The sequence below is a fragment of the Helicoverpa zea genome, chromosome 9 (assembly GCF_022581195.2).
Source record: "Helicoverpa zea isolate HzStark_Cry1AcR chromosome 9, ilHelZeax1.1, whole genome shotgun sequence".
In the NCBI taxonomy this organism is placed as follows: Eukaryota; Metazoa; Arthropoda; class Insecta; order Lepidoptera; family Noctuidae; genus Helicoverpa; species Helicoverpa zea.
Genome location: NC_061460.1, coordinates 935316 through 957020, shown reverse-complemented (window position 1 = coordinate 957020; position 21705 = coordinate 935316). Strand labels below are relative to the sequence as shown.

The 21705-nt window shown below is 36.2% G+C and overlaps 1 protein-coding gene and 1 non-coding gene across 5 annotated transcripts in view; one reads left to right on the top strand and one right to left on the bottom strand.

The window, feature by feature from the left end:
• Positions 1-21705, bottom strand: part of LOC124633188 (solute carrier family 23 member 2) — a 33426-nt gene that overhangs the window by 8984 nt on the left and 2737 nt on the right. For 2 of the 4 annotated variants that reach the window (XM_047168337.1, XM_047168339.1), the window contains 4 exons: positions 20344-20448; positions 19814-19934; positions 15005-15238; positions 9659-9794 (listed from right to left, as the gene is read on the bottom strand). In XM_047168337.1, the coding sequence (XP_047024293.1) occupies positions 9659-9794; positions 15005-15238; positions 19814-19934; positions 20344-20448 (596 nt within the window). The other 2 variants (XM_047168338.1, XM_047168340.1) reach the window with 2 other exon arrangements.
• Trnaa-cgc lies at positions 15970-16041 on the top strand. The gene has a single exon. It is a non-coding gene; the product is annotated as a tRNA-Ala (tRNA).

Genomic DNA, 21705 nt, shown 5'->3' with positions numbered 1-21705 from the left:
TGAACCACTTCATTTTGTATGGGAGGGATGTTTAAGTACATTATTATTGTCAATAATTGTCAGAACGAGTCGCAGAAGGTGTCTGTGCCCATATTTTCCAAGTTTATTGAAAAAAAAAAGATTATTTAGCATTTAGTATTTACAACGTATGGTGTACGTATTCCGCCGTTCTGGTGAGTCTAACCGGCATAACCAATGAAAACCATTTGCATATCAAATGATAGCTCATATCCTAAGCTTCATTTTTTATTATGGGCAAAACATTGTGAACCACCGGAGAACGATGATATGACACTTGGTAGCGTAGGACAGCGTATGGACTTGAAACCCTTCATTTTGTATGGGAGAGATGTTTAAGTGCCATTATTATTGTCCATATTAGTCAGGGCGTATCACACAAGGTGTCTGTGCCCATATTTTCCAAGGTTATAAAAAAGATTATTTAGCAGGTATTACCTATTTACAACGTATGGTGTACGTACTCCACCGTTCTGGTGGCTCTAACCGGCATAACCAATAAAAACAATTCGCATATCAAATGATAGCTGATACCCTAAGTTTTATTTTTTATTATGGGCAAAACATTGTAAACCACCGGAGAACGAAGATATGACACTTGATAGCATAGGACAGCCTAAGGACTTGAACCACTTCATTTTGTATGGGAGGGATGTTTAAGTGCATTATATTATTGTCAATAATTGTCAGAACGAGTCGCAGAAGGTGTCTGTGCCCATATTTTTCAAGTTTATTGAAAAAAAAAAAGATTATATCAAATGATAGCTAAATGATAGCATATCCTAAGCTTCATTTTTTATTATGGGCAAAACATTGTGAACCACCGGAGAACGAAGATATGACACTTGGTAGCGTGGCACAGCGTATGGACTTGAAACACTTCATTTTGTATGGGAGAGATGTTTAAGTGCCATTATTATTGCCAATATCAGTCAGGACGTATCACAGAAGGTGCATGTGTCCATATTAAAAAAAATACAGGCAGCATTCACAACATAAGGTGTACGTATTCCGCCGTTTCAGTGAGTCTAACCGGCATAACCAATAATATCCATTTGCACATCAAATGATAGCTTATACCCTAAACTTCAATTTTTGTTATGGGTGGAACATTGTTAACCACTGGGGAAGGAATATATCAGTCCTGTAAGCCTACGACTGCCTATGGAATTAAACCACTTTGGCACGTATGGTATATAAAGAAAACCTACCTATCTTCTTATTATAAATAACGTAGCTTTTCCACCACTGAAAGATTTTTCAAATCAGTTCAGTCAAGTCCGTAGCCCATTTCATGCAAATACTTGTCGTGAGTACCTGCATGACATCATCTAATGGCCAGGATAATACATCTTGCTTTGAAATATAATCCTATGGAATTGGAGGTGTGCTGGCATCAAGCTATCATCATCAATGACTGTCGACTGTCCTGGCTAACAAGCCTGATGTGCCATATGATGAGAACTCTGTGAAAGCTGATAAACAACTTAAATAACTTTAGTCTAAGAATACTGATTAAACCCCTCATTTATCTTTGCGGACCTGACCACCCGTGCGGTTTTTTTAATATATTATTATATTCAAAGATAGAGTGATTGAAGAGGTAGGTTTGTATGTGTAATAACATCCGTTAAATAGTGAGTAAATTCTGTTTTCCCGTGCGAAGCTGGGGTGGGTCGCTACTTTTCTAATAACTCGACAACCCAAGGCCGACTATCCTGGTGCCGCAGAACGAGGAAATGCTATCTCCAATAATGGAAATAGTATACGGTGGTAGAAGTAAAAGTTTTTATGTTTTGTTTTGCTATTAAAACAATTATGCGTAGATAAGACCGATTTTTATTGATAGTCTACCCTAGGCTTATTTAAAAAAGTGATAAGTTGACGAAAATACATCATACAATGAATTTTTCTAGTATGGATTTTATTTTAAACAAAAAAAAATCGGTGCAAAAAGTATAACTCTTTTGTGCCCGACTGTACTTATTTCCGGTAGATTCTTGACATGAACCGTTTTATTTCAGTAACTATAGGGTATAAGCAATAATATAATATTCATTAGAACTTTATTGGTTATCAGGCCAGGGTTCATACAAAATTGCCCATCATCCTTTTCCTTGATAAATAAAATTCTTTATCTTTTACAAATTGAGGTGATTACAATAATCGATTTTCAATGAACAAGTAAGCACATAAACTCAGGAATGATAAACCAACAAAATTGTAGTAGGTCAGTACCACCGGAGAAAACTTGGTAAATAGGTACGTAATATTTGATCGAGCGTTTCTATGTAATGAATGATCTTCGTTCCGTTATCTGAAGCCGGCGTGACGGAGGACCTGTCATCTTGGACCATCAGCGTTTTATGAAAATACACATCCAATGAGAAAATTGTGCGATTATGAAGGTGCTTTACTAGAAGTTCTCATTTTAAATGAATTTCTTTTTCATTTAAAAATAAGGGTTTTATTAAATCCGAGTGAAGGGCAAGGCAGACAGCGGGAACAACTTCACGATGTAACCATGCATTTTATTAAGTTTCAGTTTCTTTAAAATTTTGATCCTAACATTCACAGCAAAGGGAGATACCTTCTATGGGGTCATAAATGCTTTATTCGTTACAAATTCTAACAGTCAATGTTACCACAAACCATGTTAATTGATTACTTATTAAGTAACACAAAAATAATTGCCAAGGGATTCGTTTCCGGTAGAAATAATATAGCGCTGCTAATCTAAGAGGTACATAACAAAGGACAAGAAAATTAATTATTTACCTCTCTGATTACCTGTTACTTAAATTACCAAGCAGCCAACTTGGTACCTTATATTAACAAAGTTAAGGTTTAAAATGAAAACAGGTGAGTTCGTCTTACCGCTAAAGTACGTTTAATTACGAACTGGCGTCGATTGCACGGAGATCAAAGGAGTGTGTTATCTTTAATAAACTTGCTCATGTTACACGGAAGGGTATATTGTGTTACATTAAGGCAATACCGCTGAAGTTTCACAGCTATTGTGAGCAGAATATGCTGAAAATTACTCGCGAGAGATATCTATAGGAGGATGTTTTAACGCTAATTGGGGATGCATAACTATACATATGTTAGTGTAAGAAAATATTGTCATAATTAAGTTCAGTTTGGATTTTTGAAAAGATTTTGAAAGACACCTAAAAGAAAGCGTTGGATACTTATTTTGATAAGCTATTCAGCAATTCATTAACAACCAACTCCCATAAAATGAACACCATACTAACTTTATATTTATGTCTATGTTTTCAAATTGAACCGTGGCATAAAGTCAAATAACAACGTTATCTGGAATCGATAGCAGTCCATCGTTACGCATCCGAACTTCTGAGAGGAATGAACTTGTCAAACCAAATTGCGAATCTGTTCCCGAGCAATGGAGTAACTCCCAGTTCCAACATCTTTATATTACTTTGAAAACGGAAAATGTTACACAAAATTAGAAATATCTGATATGGAATCTATTTTACATAAACATTTTCTTAATTTAACAAAAAAGTATGTAGATAATAATATGTAGAGGTACAGTAGAGTTCCTTTTCAGCTGAAAATTAAAAGAGAAACAGCTAAAACTCAGGAAAAGGATATAGGATACTTTTTGTCACCATCCAGCTAAAAGAAGCAGTTATATCAGGATGCGGGTGAAACCGCGGGCTAGTTAGTTCATAAAATCAAAGTCAAATATGTTATTGAAATTAAGCTAATCAAATAAGCACTTTTTCACGTCAATTACGTTGGATAGGATCCCCAAAAAACTCTCTTTCATTGCTTTCTATTGTGGTAACGACATTGTAATTAAATTAATCAACTCATTTATCTATATATCTGCATAAGTTTTTTCCGGAATTTTTCCTTCACCGACTAGTTTCAGAAATAACTTTTTGTCACATTTTGTGGTGGAAACTGTAACTTCGTTGGCGAATATAACAAAACGGTCGAGAGGGGATGTAGCCGAATAAAGCTGCGGGGTAAATGTACCCTCGTTTCACACATTTCTATGCTAAATATTCGCTTCTCTATTCTCCAAAGTTACACGAAGAAGAACTTTTCTTTTTCTTTTAGGTATTATTCAAGTAAATCTACGAATATGTTCAATAAATGATTAAGATTAATTAAGAACTATGTATCAATCGCAAAGAATCGTGTATTCATATAATTGGGTATTAAGTTAATAGTTTTCTCTTAACATAATGAAACTGTATTTTCCAACTGCAACTTTTCATAATTTCCTCATGTCGCAAAAACTATAATTGATACCAAAACCTATTCCATAATGATGGTAATTAACTGATAGCATACACCCGCTTCAATAGTGTCACCGCACTTAATTAGCGCAGTATTGGATGGCAAATAACTGGCTCATAGCTCATGCATGTAGCTATAATATAATGATATACTGGTATTTATAATTAGCTTGTGCGTTAAGCTCGTACGAGTTTACTGAATTAGGTGGTTGAATTTTGTACTATCTACGTGATCTATGAGGTACTTTTAAACAATACATACTTATGTGTAAGACAATGCTTTTCAGCCACGTGTATTATTATTATTTTAATCTTATATGTATTTCGCAAAATATGGTATAACAAAGATACAAAGATACTTGCTTACCTTCGCGATCATAATATTAGTAAATATAAAAAAGTGCCCAATTTCATTTAAATCAACTCAGCACTTTTAACCAAGAAAGCGTCACAAACAATAGTAATAGAGTCTCAAAGTCAAAGTCAAAGTCAAAGTCAAATCATTTATTTCATTTAGGCCTTTACAAGCACTTATGAACGTCAAAATTATAACTAAGTTTGATTCTAGTTGCCCATTCCAAAAGTAGCTTCCTATGGAGAAGAACGGGCAAGAAACTCCATGGTTACTCTTTTTAAAAATAATATAGTATTACAATTTGTATGTATTGATACATACAGTAAAAGCATGCGAAGATCATGTAGAATCGCAAAGACAAATGAGGATAAAGTGACAATTAAAATGCTACATGGTGTTCACATTTACAAATTGGTTTATATTTTGGTACAAAGTTACAAACAAATAATCAAAAGATGAATACAATTTTATTTGCTGGTGTAATTTTAATTTGTTAATTAATTAGATATTGTCAGTATGTCCTATGGAGCAGGACCAGCATGTTTCCAAGCATTTTTATCTTGAATGTAATCTTCTAATTTATAATATGCTTGCTTACAAAGTGTGGCTTTTATATGAGTTTTAAACCGCATGTCATTTAGTTCCAGAATGTTGTCTGGTATTTTATTATAACATTTGACACAATATCCCATGAAAGATGTATGTACTTTAGATAATCTAAACTGCGGGATAGCTATCTTATTTTTATTTCTAGTGTTATAATTATGTCTATCACATATTTTTTCAAACAAATGTAAGTTTTTCCTAACATACATGATATTTTCATAAATAAATTGGCAAGGTACGGTCATGATATTAATTTTTTTAAACAGTTCCCTAAGAGATTCACGACTACGTAAGTTGTACATAGCTCTGACAGCTCGCTTTTGCAAGATAAATATGCATTCAATGTCAGCAGCTCGTCCCCACAGCAGAATGCCGTACGACATGATGCTGTGGAAGTAACTAAAATATACCAGTCTAGCTGTTTCTACGTCCGCTAGCTGCCTCATCTTTCTCAATCTCAATCTCAATCACACATCCCTATTTATAATATTAAGGATGCGTGGGCGGGTCATACCCATCAAACACAAGCGACGAATGATCTATAAGGAGGTCATACAATATGCAACCTAACTGTGTTACATATTTTACAACGACATAACAATTCTATACTGAGTCACAGAATATTGCAATCTCAAAAGAATCCTTAAAGCAGTGTGCCAGTTGAAATATGCGAACGTTGACTTCGCTCACTTTAATACAAATAGAATTTTAAATGAAACGAAAAAACGAAGAAAAGTTAATTAGAATAAATCAAGGGGGAACATTAATTTTGGATCGAAATATTATAACGGGGGTGAACCAAAATTGTTTTTTTTTTATTTCCTTTGTTTGAGACGAAAAAAGAAGCTGCAAGTACTAGGATAGCAGAAACGTAAGATGGTTAAGGCTTGCATTGTTTAGTGAAGTGTTGGGCTTCACTTGCCCAACGGGGCCGATGACATCCAACTTTTTCGATCGTGGACTAACACAATAAACATAAGAAGAATATAAACAGAAAACTAATTATAATATACCCAACACAGTGAAGATTCTTAGAGAAAGCGAAGCGCAGAGAAAATAAGCCGGGATTCCAGCAGCAAAATCAATTTTCCATGCAAAGCTCGAGCTTAGTGCAAAATGTATTTTTAATATTCTCCTCTGTTAATATTTTCGCTGCGTTACATAAAATACAACATAGTTAGTGGCCGGGTCTGGATGCAGATGAAATCAATAGAGCGCACTTGTTGCAGCCGGGAGAGGCCGGCGACCCGGTTGCCATGGCGACCGCTCACCTCGTTTGACCTACGTGCCCGCTTTTATGATATCCTGGTACCGGACGCGGGAACAAAGAGATCGGTTTGGTGTTTGGTGAAGACATTTTTTTTAAATTCCGCCTGTGTTAAAAAAGATGTAAAAATATTGAAACCGTTGAGGGACCTCCTGGCCAGATAATTGAGTGTGCCATTGAACAGTCCCCTAGCGTTTATGTTGTTCAACCTGTTTATTTATATTTTGACGCATTTTCTTTACTTAAATCTTTTTAGCTCCCGAAAGTCTATAAGTAACAATAATTATTATGGGTCAACGACAGAATGATTATTCCTATTAAATTGGAAAGCAGTTATGTATCTATGTATAATGTTGGGTAAATACCTAATTATGATACAAATATGTATTAACTAAAGTTAATTACAGTTCGCTTAATTAAAGTATAGATGAGTTTTGCGGGTTAAAATAACTGTGCACGACAGTTGTGATTAAGCTCACTGGATATAGGATTTTAATCAAATAATACATAATGCCTTTTCTGTGTTAAATTATTTTAGGGCGGAAAAGCGCGTTATGAAAATAGCTTTGTTTCAGTGTTCTATGCGATTGTGAAAAAGCATTTTTATGTTCTTCAGCTTAAAATATAAAAAAACACGTCATAGATAAACGTAGGTATTAAAAAATAGGATTCAATTCAAGCACATACAATATCTTGATATATATTATGTATTTAAAACATTGTAAAATCGACAATGGCTATATAATTAAACTTTCTTTAAAAGTTTTGTCACAATCATCTAAAAAAATGAAATGAGATTATTTGATAGCTATAGTGAACTGGTATCGTGAAATATGGTAAATTTTCCATTAGGATGACCGGTAATAAGGTTACTAGCCCTGCCCGCGCACTCTGTTCCGGGTAATTTATTACCCGGGGCTGCTCTGAGCCCTTCTATAAGTTAGTTTCATGACAAAAATAGAGATATAACTTGTTACTTGTTTTTTGCGTTTTCCGTTAAAAGAACCGTTTTATGCACGACATCTTTTATACTAATAGCTTTAAAAGTTCAATATGTTTAATATCGTCTGCTTTACTTTATAGGAAAAGGTTTATCTTAAGTTGTCGATGGATGCCACACTTCACAAACAATATGAAAACATTTTAGACTGACCACTCAGGTCTTTAAGTAATTAAACTGTCACTTATCAAGTAATTGGCAATACTTATCCATCCTGCCCATATCTTCTTACAAAGTTAAATATGATTTGAACCTCGAGCCTACTTGTTGATTCATAACTACGACACTGATGGATGTTCTGCTAGCCCATTATTTACTTCTGCAGTTTTCTGATAAGAAAATATGTCAATTTGGTAGTAACCGAAATTTTCCTTTTGTTTTAAGCAGGTTACATATTACTTAAAAGGATTTATTATACCATCCATGACTGCATAGAGAAACTTATATTTTTACAATTAACGTTTTAGGTGAAATAAAAATTTCATTGCGCCGACTGCATCAAATACTCATTGCTATGCGAATAAATAAATAGACAGAATAATTGGCATTGATTGACTTTCGACTCAACGCGTCTGTCGACTGATCGCCACACGCATCAACTGGCCTATATTATCCGATGATAACTAGCCCCGATACAGATCGATGGAGCCTGCAAATAGTGCGTTAACCTCCGACATTTTAACGGCCTTGATGTCCCGTTAATATACATTTTTTTTACTTTGAGTAACTAATTACACCAATATTATTAACAAGCTGTCGGCAACTTCCCGTACCCGGATCTTATATAGCCTGTATATCATTCTGATGTGGACCCTAAATTACTGTCGATTTTCATCAAAATCTGGATCATCATCAAAGAAATCACAAACGAACACATTTACAAACTCTCGATTTTATAACAATTAATCAATGTGTCAGTATGATAGGCGCATTCTTAGATATAAACATAACACATAAAAAAACTCAAATGTAAGAATATATTTGTTTCTGTATTGTCTACGGTGTACAAGAACCTTTTGGAAACTCTTTAATTTATTTAAGGAACAACTTCAATTTACTTAAGTACAAGACACCGTAAACAGCAAATAAGCACGTGGGTGTCTCACGACACACTTTCAGATACGTCAGAACTTTACAAAAGGAAATGTTGCCCTGCAATTCTGCATAATACGTATAATCTTACCAAATTACAGCGGATATTCTAGGTTCAGAGAACACCAATTTGGGTTCACGAAAACATCAATTTAACATCAACGTCACAACTTTACGACCTCACTTTGAAAAGAGGTTACGAAGTCAAAAGTTTTTGAAGCAGTTTGAATTATGTATTACGTTTATTCATTTCTTATGTACCCGCAACCAACGAGGGGAAACTTGAGAGTTTGACAACCGATCTGGAATTATCTACTAATATTATAAAGAGTTTGTTCGTAGGTACCCTAAAGAGTCCGAAACTACTGACTGAACCAATTTGAAAACTTCTTTCACTTAAGGAGGCTACACTACCCACGGTAGCATATTTTATCCGGGTTCGACGCGGGTAAAATCACGGGATACAACTAGTTTGAAATAAAATAAGCTTGCTTGAAGTAACAGATAGAAAATGGTGTTGCGTGCTTCAAAGATTGTGTCGATCCCCCGTGGAGAAATTAGTGCAAGAAAAGCAATCGTTCTTGTTCTTGCTACTGTTCTTTGAAACACGCAGACACGTGACTGGGGAGGTAATTTTCAAAGTTTAAAAATATGGGTATATAGGTAGGTTTTATTTCATTGTTGCTTTTTTGAGACAGAAATGTTAGTTTACGCGCGTAAATAGAGGTGAGAGAGGAGAGCTCATAATTCATATGCATGAACATCTTATCCGAGTGCAAATATTTAGTTGTAGTTCAGTATTTAATGATTTGTGTTTAACCGCAGAAAACAGCCTGTATGGTGAAATACTTAAACTTCAAATTCTTCTCCACTTGTTCTCATAAATTGTGATTATGTTTTTTAATACATTTTAATTGTAATTCTTGTAAGAACCAGAAAAGTTTAATGTGACAGCTGAGGAGAGCTCACGTTTGACCAGTCCTTAAAATTGACTAGCATATTCCTATCCAGCCGTTACTGATATAAAGGTAAGCTTGACTCACCCAGCAGCAATGCCCCATTGCTGCGAAGCTGCTTCAGCTGCATGATCGAAGAGCGTCAACCCCACCAGCGCCACGGTGGGTGCTATCGTTAGAGGTGTCACGAAGCGGAGAAGGGAACCGATGACGCCGAAGTAACCTGGTGGAAAAGTGGGTATGAGAAAATTCTACGTAAGTAGATGATGTTAAAATTAGAAGTTAGAATTTAAGAAGATAGGGATGAAACTGACAGTAGGGGTGCAAATCTTAGAAAACCAACAGTTCATATGGTGAGATTTCGACCAAATTGTTCAGGGACATAATTTTCGCTAACTTTAACCAATTAATATGAAGTGTCCTCAAGTTCTTGTAATTTTGCAAGTCAGTCATGACTACTTTAACTGCTAAAAAATGCATTTTCTTACTGTTAAAATTGGTGCGTTCTTAAACATTACATGCCAATGAATGAATAATATCTGGGAATAACTTATGTAGATGGAATATGTAACTAGAACTCAAAATCAACTCCATAACTCGCAAGTTTAATTCAACATCAGGAGTTTCAAGCAGCTAATCAGACTTTGCCACAGTCCCAGACCGATGTCATGGAGATTGCATGCCGCCAGAATACTGAAATATGAAACTGTTACATGTAGGAAACTACCACATGTAGAATATAGGGCGTCTTGCCGATCTGGGTCACCTGATTGATCTAATGTAAGTCCAGCTTATGAATCGAGAGATGATTTTAGTCCTTGATAATTATTTACAGTTTTTGTATCGGAATATGTGTTCGGACTTTTTTATGCTTTATAAAACTTAGTAAAAAGTGATTTTAATTGTGCTGCTTACTTCTCACATAAATTATTTCATATTTTATTATTCGTAAAATAAATATCATACACTAATTATGTAAATAAATGTTATAATCATTTTCTGAAAGCTACAAAAAATATATTTCCCCGAAAACAATAAATTGATAAATCCAAATTGAATTAAATGGACGGATATGAAATAAATCCTGATATGATGGAGCAGTTTTCGCAGAATTTCATACTACAATATTAACATGCAAATATTCAGCAACAATTTTTTGATATTAAAAACTTTTAAAGGGAAATGAGAGTAACCTTTCAGAGGTTGAAGTTTTATTTCAATTTTTGTGCTCTACGCTTGCGCGGGAGGTAATATAGTTACGGGGAGGGGAAAACCTCCCAGTTCCCGGAAAGCCTATTAGTTTATTACTTCGTTAGCAAAAAATACTCCCTCCGTTAATTAAACCCGTGCTGTGAGGACCAACTACATGTCACACAAGTTTCTAAAGTTCTATTTTTTGTGTTGTATGTAGGTCGTGGTTGTAATTAAGCATTTTTGGAGAGTTTCGTAGCTCTCATACTTAATTCCTGCAAATATTGGCCATCATGACGTAACTTTTAAGAGCTAGAAGTCTGTTTATTAAATGGTAGAACCGAGTTTTTATTTATTTAGGTATAAAAATAACTCATAGCATGTAAAGTAAGTAAGGTAAACGTACCAATACTCGTCGGATTTCGGAAATCACTGACTTTGAATCGCTACTGTGTGTTAAATATTCAATAGAAAATGAAAATTTTTGCATGACGTGATAGAGTATTTATTCGTTATTCTAAGTAACTAATGGTTTTTTAATAATTTTAATGGGTTTATATACTTATTAAGGCAAAAGTAAAAAAAGGGCGATTTGTACCAATAGTCGTCTGATTTGTACGGATACTCGTCAAATATTCCCAGTACTCGTCAACTTTTAATGCTAATGTGAACTCTCTGCTCTTGAACATAAAGTTCAAGTTAAGTACATTTTTTTGTGCTTGAATTTGTTAAGCATACTTGTACCTTTGAAACATTAGTTAGTAGATAGATAAAAGACCAAATCCCTATTTAGAATAGCAGGTCATAATCTGTTAGAAGAGCAGGTATTCAATAAAACAGATACATAGTTGCATTTTAATTTATATTCCTATCCATCAAACGCAGTCACAAAATCAGTCTATAAAATATATGTTGTATTTCTTAATCATAATAACCATGCAGTCATGTGCATTGTAGCACGAGTAAAATAAATTACTATTAAAATATTTAAATTGTAAAATAAAATAATTAGTTTTCACAAAAAATAAAAGCCACATTCATTTATATAGCTTTCCGCGAAATAATTACTAACATTCATAAATATGCAGGTAAGGTTGTCATTCATCAAAACTTCTGAACTGCTTAGCACATGCTTAGTACGATTTGCAAAAATCTCTATAGATAGTTCAAACTGTCTTAAAGGTATCAATCAAAAAAATTTTATGATTAGGTACAACTAAGCGTTCAAACCCAATAATAATAATATCTAATAAGCCCCGCAGGGCATCTGAGGTGGATGACGGGGAGTAGCGACCCCGCGAGGCTATGTATACCGAGTGCTCCAGGGAGAGTATACTGTCCCCCATCTCCGGCCTGCCGGAGTGAAGCATGACGAGGGATAGGTCTCCCGCCTCTTGGCTTGCCTCATTGGCCGACCAGAGTGGAGTCGCTAGAGCAAGGTTAGCAGCCCTGCTCGGAGAGTAGGTGCCTCGTGGTAAGTGGCGAGTAGGCCGGTGATGCTGGACCCACAGGGAGCGCGTGCTCTGCGTTTAAAGTCCGCCGAGGTATCCTCACCCTTCAGCCGCCCATGTCCCTATTGCCCTCAGGTTGCTATTCAGTGACTGATTCCCGGGGGCCCAGCCATTGTCACCGGCAAGTGCAAAAGTTCTTCATCACCATTATCCTTCGAGCCTTTTTTCCCAACTATGTTGGGGTTGACTTCCAGTCTAACCGAATTCAGCTGAGTACCAGTGCCTTACAAGAAGCGACTGCCTATCTGAGCTCCTCAACCCAGTTACCCGGGCAACCCGATACTCCATGGTTAGACTGGTGTCAGACTTACTGGCTTCTGACTACCCGTAACGACTGCCAAGAATGTTCAATGACAGCCGGGAACTACAGTTTAACGTGCCATCCGAAACACAGTCATTGGTGTCATAGGTACATACAAACTTAGAAAAGTTGCATTGGTACTTGCCTGACCTGGAATCGAACCCGCGCCCTCATACTTGAGAGGTTGATTCTTTGCCCACCAGGCCACCACGAATATTTTTCCAGGTGCCATAGTTCCTATAGTTTCCTATATCCTAATCCACTAACATCAAAACGCAATAGCCCAAGTAGTTTTCCTCCACAGTTACCTAGCAATTAAATAGTTTAGCGCAGAACCGGGGATTGCCCTTGGGTTCATTTCTATAGTATATTTTATACAGGGATAATCGTCGGTTTTGTGTCACCTTTTCATTAAAGTTGTCTCAAAAGGGCGTTTTAAATTTTCTTGCTGCATCTGATGTTGTGTGTGGCCCCTTGATTTACAGCTTTTATGAATTTTCAAAGGCCCTCTTGCTTGTAGTTTCTTTCAGTCATGATCTGCTATTAAAATTACGATCATGCAATCACTAAATACATACAATTTTAAATAAAAAAATCTTACTTAAGATTACTCTTTACCCATCAATATCGAATACGACAGGCAAAGAAGTGACAGCGATGGAAGCTATGTCATCTTAGTTTTAAAACTGATTTTAATATTTTTTGCGTCAAAACTAGTTAGGGACGTTAGGGAGACGCGGTACAATACGCGTGACGACATGCAGTTATTTCGAACAAAAAGCATAGTGTATAGTTATCGGCACGAATCTTGAGCTCTGACCTACATCTGCGCAGAAGTGATTTATTAGCAAAGAACCAATCCCGAGTGACGGCTATGACGCGATGCACTGCGGGCCAATCACCGCTTTAACCCGCCCCCGCGCCTCACTTCATACCACAAAAGGGACCCAATAAATTACTTCTTCACAGGCGAAGGTCAGAGCTCAAGATTCGTGCCGATAACTATAAGAACAGTCAATTTTTGCTTGCCACAAATTGTAATCCAAGCGTAGTAGAAACAAAGGCTAGTGCTAGAGTTACTTGTACCCAAAGCATTAGATCTTAATCGAATGGCGGAAGCCTACAGCGGCCAATATATACCTAAAAAACACTCGTAGAAAGTGCATACTTATAGAAAACAGGGGATTTAACCATTAAGAAACATCATCATCCTCCGAGCCTTTTTCCCAATCATGTTGGGGTCGGCTTCCAGTCTAACCGGATGCAGCTAAGTACCAGTGCTTTACAAGAAGCGACTGCCTATCTGACCTCCTCAACCCAGTTACCCGGGCAACCCGATACCCCTTGGTTAGACTGGTGTCAGACTTACTGGCTTCTGACTACCCGTAACGACTGCCAAGGATGTTCAATGACAGCCGGGACCTACAGTTTAACGTGCCATCCGAAACACAGCCAATGGTGTCTAAGATATACTTAGAAAGTACATACATACTTAGAAAAGTTGCATTGGTACTTGCCTGACCTGGGATCGAACCCGCGCCCTCATACTTGAGAAACATATGAATTGAATTGAATAACATGACTGTGTACGTTGTACGTGTATCTAGAACCAGCAGAGTAAAATTTACCCCTAAGAAAAAGCTTAAAAGAAACTCAGTTTTATGAACAAATTTAGTCTAAATCTTAAATATGTTTGTTCTAGACAGTTAACAATTTTGTAAAAGTCCCGATATTCGCTGTTTATTTGCATTTTGTACTGTGAAACACAAAATATCCTCATTATGACGAGTTTAGGTGCAACTTTTGAGCATGTCCCAGTAGTCGTCATAATAATTGTAAAATTGACGGGTTTTGGGTCAAATCGGAGTTTTAAAGTACCAATAGATGTCACATTAAAAAAATATATCTTCTATGTTAAAAGTATTCCAAATTGCATATTACATCGTTAGCAAATAAACTTAACTACCTAATTAAACAAAGAAACATACCACAGAACCCACTGGATTTATGTAAATCAAAACACAAAACCACGTGCTGAGTTTCACTTTTGACAGCTGAACTTCACGAAAAAACGATTTTGTTAAGGCACACACGTTTAAAATAACATATCTTAGAAGCCGTGACTGTTAAAACCCCGTATTGTTATTTCAATTGTGCAATATAATATCAACAATATGTTTACATATAAACCGGCCCATTTTAAGTTCAGTAGAAAAAAAAAATAAATGTTTTTAGATTAATTGACGACTATTGGGGCATGACGACTTCACCCGCGTTTACCTTAGCGTGTAAATTATAAATATAGTATCGAGGAATAAGTATTGCAATCCTTGCAATAATACGTTATCTACGGATTCTAAACAAGGATGCCACTACAGAAACAATTAATTTTCCAATTATCATGTACCAACTTCACTACCAAACTCTTACCCAAAAACACCTGGAACAGCGCAGACACAGCGATAGCCCCAGACAGCTCACACATCCTACTCATCCACACTTGCTTCTGCTCTTCATCCGTCATGGCAGCCAGAACTGATGGCGCTGGGCACTGCCACATCGGCAGATTAAGGATAGCCAGGGTCGGCACCAGGAATGAGATGGTGCCGCCTTGGACTATGGGGAGACGGCAGCCGAAGGTTGCTTGCAGCCATGTTATTAGACCTAGAGAGTAGGAATTTAGTTAGATTAGAGCTGTAAATAGATGATATTGAGATCCAGTAAAAACCCAGTCACCAAAGGGAAATGCGAAAAAAAACAATCACTCGGATATTGAACCTATCAAGTGTAGTGTCTTCATTGTTAATTCTGTTATTTATGGTCAATATTTGCATATTTTTAAGAGTCTGTATGCTTTCTGGATACATCTCCGTTTCGTTCCTGCACTATTTATTTCTTGCATATTAAAGTACCGACCTGCCTCATCTTCTCGTGGTAACTCTAATATTTTATGTATAACGCCCAAGAGCCCGCCGCCGCGCCGTCCAAGATACTAATTACTTGTCAGATAAAAAATAATGTCCCCGCTTAAAAGGGTAGTTAAGTACCTACCTGCATTCATAGCGAGTCTCACAAAATATTAATTAAGAAAATACTTAAGGGGTGGCCACCTTTTAAGTTAATTGGCGCTTTGACTAAATTGATATTCCTACCTATGGAAAAACTTTTTCTTGCTTTTCTATACATTCACTAATAAACAAGGTTGTCTTAGGTAATCCTTGTTTTGATAACTTACTTAGTAAGTGAATGTATGTACCTACAAATAATATGTCTCAAAGTAGCCGGCAAGACCTTGCCCCGCGGCAGTGAAAGTATTGCACTAAATACGTCGCGTACTGAATACTGAGCAGTTTACTGCAATGTATTGAACATTATTTAGCTCCAGTTTACCAGTCGGGGGTGTAACTCAGTGGTAGAGTGTCTGCTTCGCATGCTGAAAGTCCTGGGTTCAAATCCCAGCACCTCCAAATGTGAATCAACTTTTTATTGCCCTTAACGTTAGGGCAAAAATAGGTCCTTACTTTTGGTCATATGGTACTTAAATCTTATTTCAGGGAATTGTGTGTCTATAAAAGATACCTAAGTCATGAAAGGAAAGTCTTAATATATTTAACTAAACAGGACCATACCCCTAGTACATACCTACTTATAAGGTAATCTAAGTAAATACCGTAAAACAAAACGCTGCCGCATTTGATGGCACCTTTTTATAATTCCAACAAAAATGTTTGTCCAATTTACAAGTTTTTTAAGAATTCCAGACAAACCATAGCAATAACCCAGCTTTCTTGGAATAGTAAAAATTAATTACAAGTGGTGTGGTTGAGCAATGTAATTTCGTCTGGTAATGACTTGTATCGTAACTTTGACGAAGAGCAAGTTAGTTCAAACTGCATGTTGCTATAATGTACGCTGCAGGCGCTCATACGGTTCTCACTTTTGTGAGTAATCACATATTATAGGTACTATATAGCAGAAGTTATACTAACACATGAATCAGAAGCTGCATCTACATTTTTTTTTCAAGTTAATATCTATCTAATACTATCCAAGTTTGATTTGCTTTACATTAGGGTAAAGGCGGGATAGATGCCCCACTTTTTGAAATATGCTTATAATTTAATAAATATTGGTTCTACATTAATAACACCTATGAATGTAACTAGTTTAATCCTTTATGTTTATTTGTGATTTGTCTTTTTGGACCTACATACTACACGTTTTGCAGATTTTAGCTTTTTGTAGACCTCAATTTTTGGGGATAGATGCCTACCCCTATGGATAGTTGCCCCACCTTGAAAATACTAGCGAGGATAGATGCCTACGGTGCGGGATAGATGCCCTTCATACTGTTTAAGTATATTAAATTAATAATATTTATATATTTTTTGACTTTAATTTATTTGAAATGAAAAGTATTTTGCAGTTTTTAAAATCTTTTTATATTCATTATCAGATTAATTAAAATTAACACAATAATATTCTAAAAGTATTTTTTCAACAAAAATAATGTATTTTATATTTGAAACACTTATTATAAAATATTAATTATTTAGTTTCAACATGCAAAATCATAAAAATCATTCTTTCTTAAAAACTAAAATAACACAATATACTTAGCATCATAATATTTAACCGGACAGTGCTTTAAGTTTTCTACATCTCGAGCAAAAATTTCTGAAAAGTATAGAGGTTTCATGTAACGAGCACTGACACATTACACATTGAATCCAGTCGGATTTAGACTTTGTTTATTCATAGTTTTCAAAGCATTATATGCAGTTATTTTTATTTGTATCTTTAGGCTCATCCTGCCCATCTCTTTTAGTCTTCTTCACCGGCAAACCTTTAGTTTTCTATTCCTTAACTTTGTTCTTAAGTGAATTGTCTTCATCTTCACTGTTTGAACTGTAAATCATTCGTAATCAATAAAAAGTGTAAATACCTATACATAAACACATGAAAAATATATATTCAAAGCACTTATAATACATTCAGGGTACACGTGGTGTATGGAGGGATAGATGCCCCTAGGGGCACCTATACCGTAAAAAATCAGGGCAACTATCCTTTTTGACAGGGTTAGATACCCTAGTATTTTTTTAAATAAATAAATACAATAGAGCAACTATTTACATCAAAATGTATACTTCATGAAACAATATACATACGTAATAAAAAAATTGATGGAATTAATATCTACTTATAAAGTTATACAACAGCAAATACTCACCTTTAAAAATTTTACGCTCGCTGTAAGTTCGCCGCGGAGATGAATTCACACACGAGCGAAACGCGACCTCATCCCTCGATGGCGCGTGGCTAATTTAGGTGCGGGGTGCTTGTGGCTTCTAGTTAAACGGTTGTTTCTTAATCGCGAGCATGGGAAGTTAGGTTTTTTAAAAATGGGGCATCTATCCCACTGCGGCATCTATCCCGCCTTTACCCTAAATGTATCCTGGACACATCACTGATTCATAATTAAGGATTCTATCATAATATACTGAGGCACTATTTGATAAGTGTGGTGATCAATAGCAACAACAACAAAATGTTTATATCAGATGGATGCATCTGTGGGACACTAACAATAGCCTCATAATGATGATTGAAAGTTAAAGTAACACTGAATTACGTCATGCATCCCACATTCAGGGAATATTTGGATACACACACAGTACAGACAGACATACCTATACCTACAATTCTATATTTACACCCTTTGTCAATGCGTTTAATATTCCGTAGTCATCCCATGGCGTGGGGCGAAACAAGAGGTAGCAATCAGAGTTAAATAAACCCTCTGAAGCATTCTGTGGGTATTCGAAGATTAATACGGAACACGTATGATATGTTCCTGTCTATAGAACACATGGAATTCCTGGTCAATGAAAGCTGCATTGAAATTCACGGGACGCAATTGTGATGTTGCGCGATGATGTAGTTCGATAACTGGTACCTACTACATTTGTGAATGATGGTTTTTAAATAGGGTTAAATCTTAATCTTAACAGAGTGAAAATATATTTTGTCTGAATTAGTACTGTCAGGCTCAATTTTTTTTAAACAACTGTTTGTGCTGAAGTTGTCGCTAAACTTAGGTCTTAACCGATCTCATAGGACAGAAAACGAATAAATATATGTTTCTCCGTTGTGGTTGCTTTAAAGTAAGTACAATAACTTTCCACTTTCTTTCGATTTGCCGCGCATAGGTATGTACCTAGATATATTATAAGAGATCCTAATGGAAACGTACCATAGACAAGGACCTAAGTGCATAAACAAACAATGACAGACAAACATCCTCATTTGTTCCACATAGCTACAGCTGACGTGCGCCAATAAACGGTTTATGGCCCATATTAAGTGCACCTTGTGTCTTTGTTATCATGTTTTATCAGTTGGTAGGAATAACGTTTATTCTTAAGAGCAAGATCAACTTTGCTTTACGCGTTGCAGTAAAATTTAAGAATAAAGAACGTTTAAAAGTAAATCTGTTGGCAAGATTGTCGTCGCTCTTAATCGGTAATCAGGATATTGATTCGTAAGTGAAAAAATCAATGAAAGTCAAACAGATCCCATGGAAATCTTCATTCTTTATTTGTGGGTTCTGTTTACTGTTAACGAAGATCAAAGATGCAAAATCTTTCTCAGAGCCTGCCCAAGTAGGAATGATGATGTCCTCCTAGCCGATTATCGGCTACGACGGCTGTTCTCACGTAAGGAGATTAGCCAACTACGCAGGACATATTATAGTGCACGAGCATTTGCGCAGACACAGGTGCACTCACTATTCCTTAACTCTCATAGCCCGATGGGACGGTAATCCGACACGACCGGAGAGAGATCAGGCGCAGGACCGACATTTACGTGCTCTCCGATGCACGGGTGTATCAATCACCAACTTCCAGGCTCCGGGCTGCTTTGTGAAAGTCTTCTAAAATCCACAAAGCGATTTCGGCCCGACTCGGGAATCGAACCCGAGACCTCGTGCTCAGCAGCCGCACTTGCGACAGCTAGACCAACGAGGCGAAAGGCCAAGTAGGAATACTCTGTGCCGACAGTCCAATAGATTATAGTCCTATAGAATAGGACCCCGTAGATTCACTCTCATCTGATCATCTCTGGTAGGTACCTAAATCATCAATACGAAGAAACCTAAATGCTTTCTTAAAAACTGCCACGTAGACAATATCTTTATGACTTTCACCAAAGAAAAAGTGAATGTTTTTATCTTACCAGTAACAAATATCATGGTAGATATGATGTTGGAGCGATCAGGGTCTGTCTCAGCCATACACAGCGCTGGGCACAGGATGAACGGGATCGCCACTATGGCTCCGATCATTGTCAAGTAATGCTGGAAGACATAATGTGCAGTTATATAGCTGTAGTTAAAAAAACAATTGGTCTCTCCGAATTTATGACAGAGCAATAGGTCAACCCAGTGACCGGTAGACCTACTTATAGCAAAGAAGCCAAAGCATTGACTAGAATGTCCAAAAAAGAAGTCCAATCCAAACGGTTAGGTGTATACATATCTATAACCAATTTTCACTGACGTGGAAGTCGGATAGACAGTCATATGAAATACCCATTCGGATAAGATGGGAGTTCACCTAAAATTATTGACAAAAGACTTGCCAGAGTTTAAGTTAAGCCAGAGTGCCAGTGTCAGAGCGGTGGCAGATCATTTGATGATTGCCCACTTACGTAAATTAAAGACGTTGAAGTTAAGTAGATAGGAACTTGTAATGTGCGGTGCTCACCTGTAATGCCATGAAGATGCACAAGTACCAGGGAGGTATGTCGTCGATGCCGTATGTGACATTCCCTTTCCTCTCGTTGTCCTGGTCGCCATTTGCATCCGGCACCTGGTATTACGTTTTAAATTACTATCTGTTTATTTAGGTAACTTTTAGTAAATAATGACTTTTCTTCGTCGAAGCTTGTATTTTTGCTAAAAGTATTCAGAAAAGTGCACGGCGTTTTATTTCGTAAAGTTAATGACCTAATAAACGTAATCTAACTATCAAAGAAAGGGTATAACACAGCTAGGTTAGGAATATTCCTAACGGTTTACAAATCAATTAGCAAGTAAGTGCGGAGGTGTATGGAATTTATCATACCTAATATACTTAAGGCACATAGACTGAAGGTCATGACTATTTCCTCAAACGAGCTGTCACATACACAGCTAAAAATACAAAGTTAAACTTAGTTTACGAACTATGTTTTATGAATACATTTTTGTGGTTAAACATCATAAAACAGAACCGCAAAATACTGGAAGTTTCCGTCGTAATGAATGTCGTGATTTCTTATCAGTTTTCATCTGAATTTATTGCTTTACAAGTTTTGTTGCAGATTATCTTCAGGACAAATATTATATACTTAATCCGAATTTAAAACTTATTTCACTGGTATCAGAGGAGATAGATACGTTGCCTAACAGTGTACAGTAGACAGGTCACCTCTTAGGTGAAGGGAAAATGTACCTACCTAATAGTTTCCTAATTTTAGACACGTCATAACAAAAGACAACAGGATAAGTGCCTAAGTGCAACTCCAACCAGATTTAAAATATGATTAGCTAAGGGTAGATAGATAGATAGATAGATAGATAGATAAAGCGTTTATTCAGACAAACAAAAAGGTAATACCTAATTACCTACCAATGCATGATTTCTTAACCTATAAACACAGTGTTTGCAGTTCATTATCGCCATGATTAAAACCTACAATAAGACAGTAACAACCGTAGGTTGACCAATATACCTATTATATTACATATTATGTAGGTATATTATATACATAGAAAACAATCGGCCAGCTTGTTGTAGGTAAACTCGTAACTTATCAATCGACATAGGTAAGGTTAGATGCCCTTGCAAATTAATGTTACACCTACCTATGTATTCACAGACGGACATACACAGCTTTACAATAGCCACCATTTAACTACATATTCGGTTGTAGGTATATAAGTTACTTACAGTTGTTTTTTGTGTACCTATAAAATGTGAGGCCTACCTTCGTGCTAACTATGCTATATTCACACTGACATTTACTCATATTTTAGGTTATAAGACTGAAAGGTGAACTATGAAATAATCGCTGTATGCGATTGT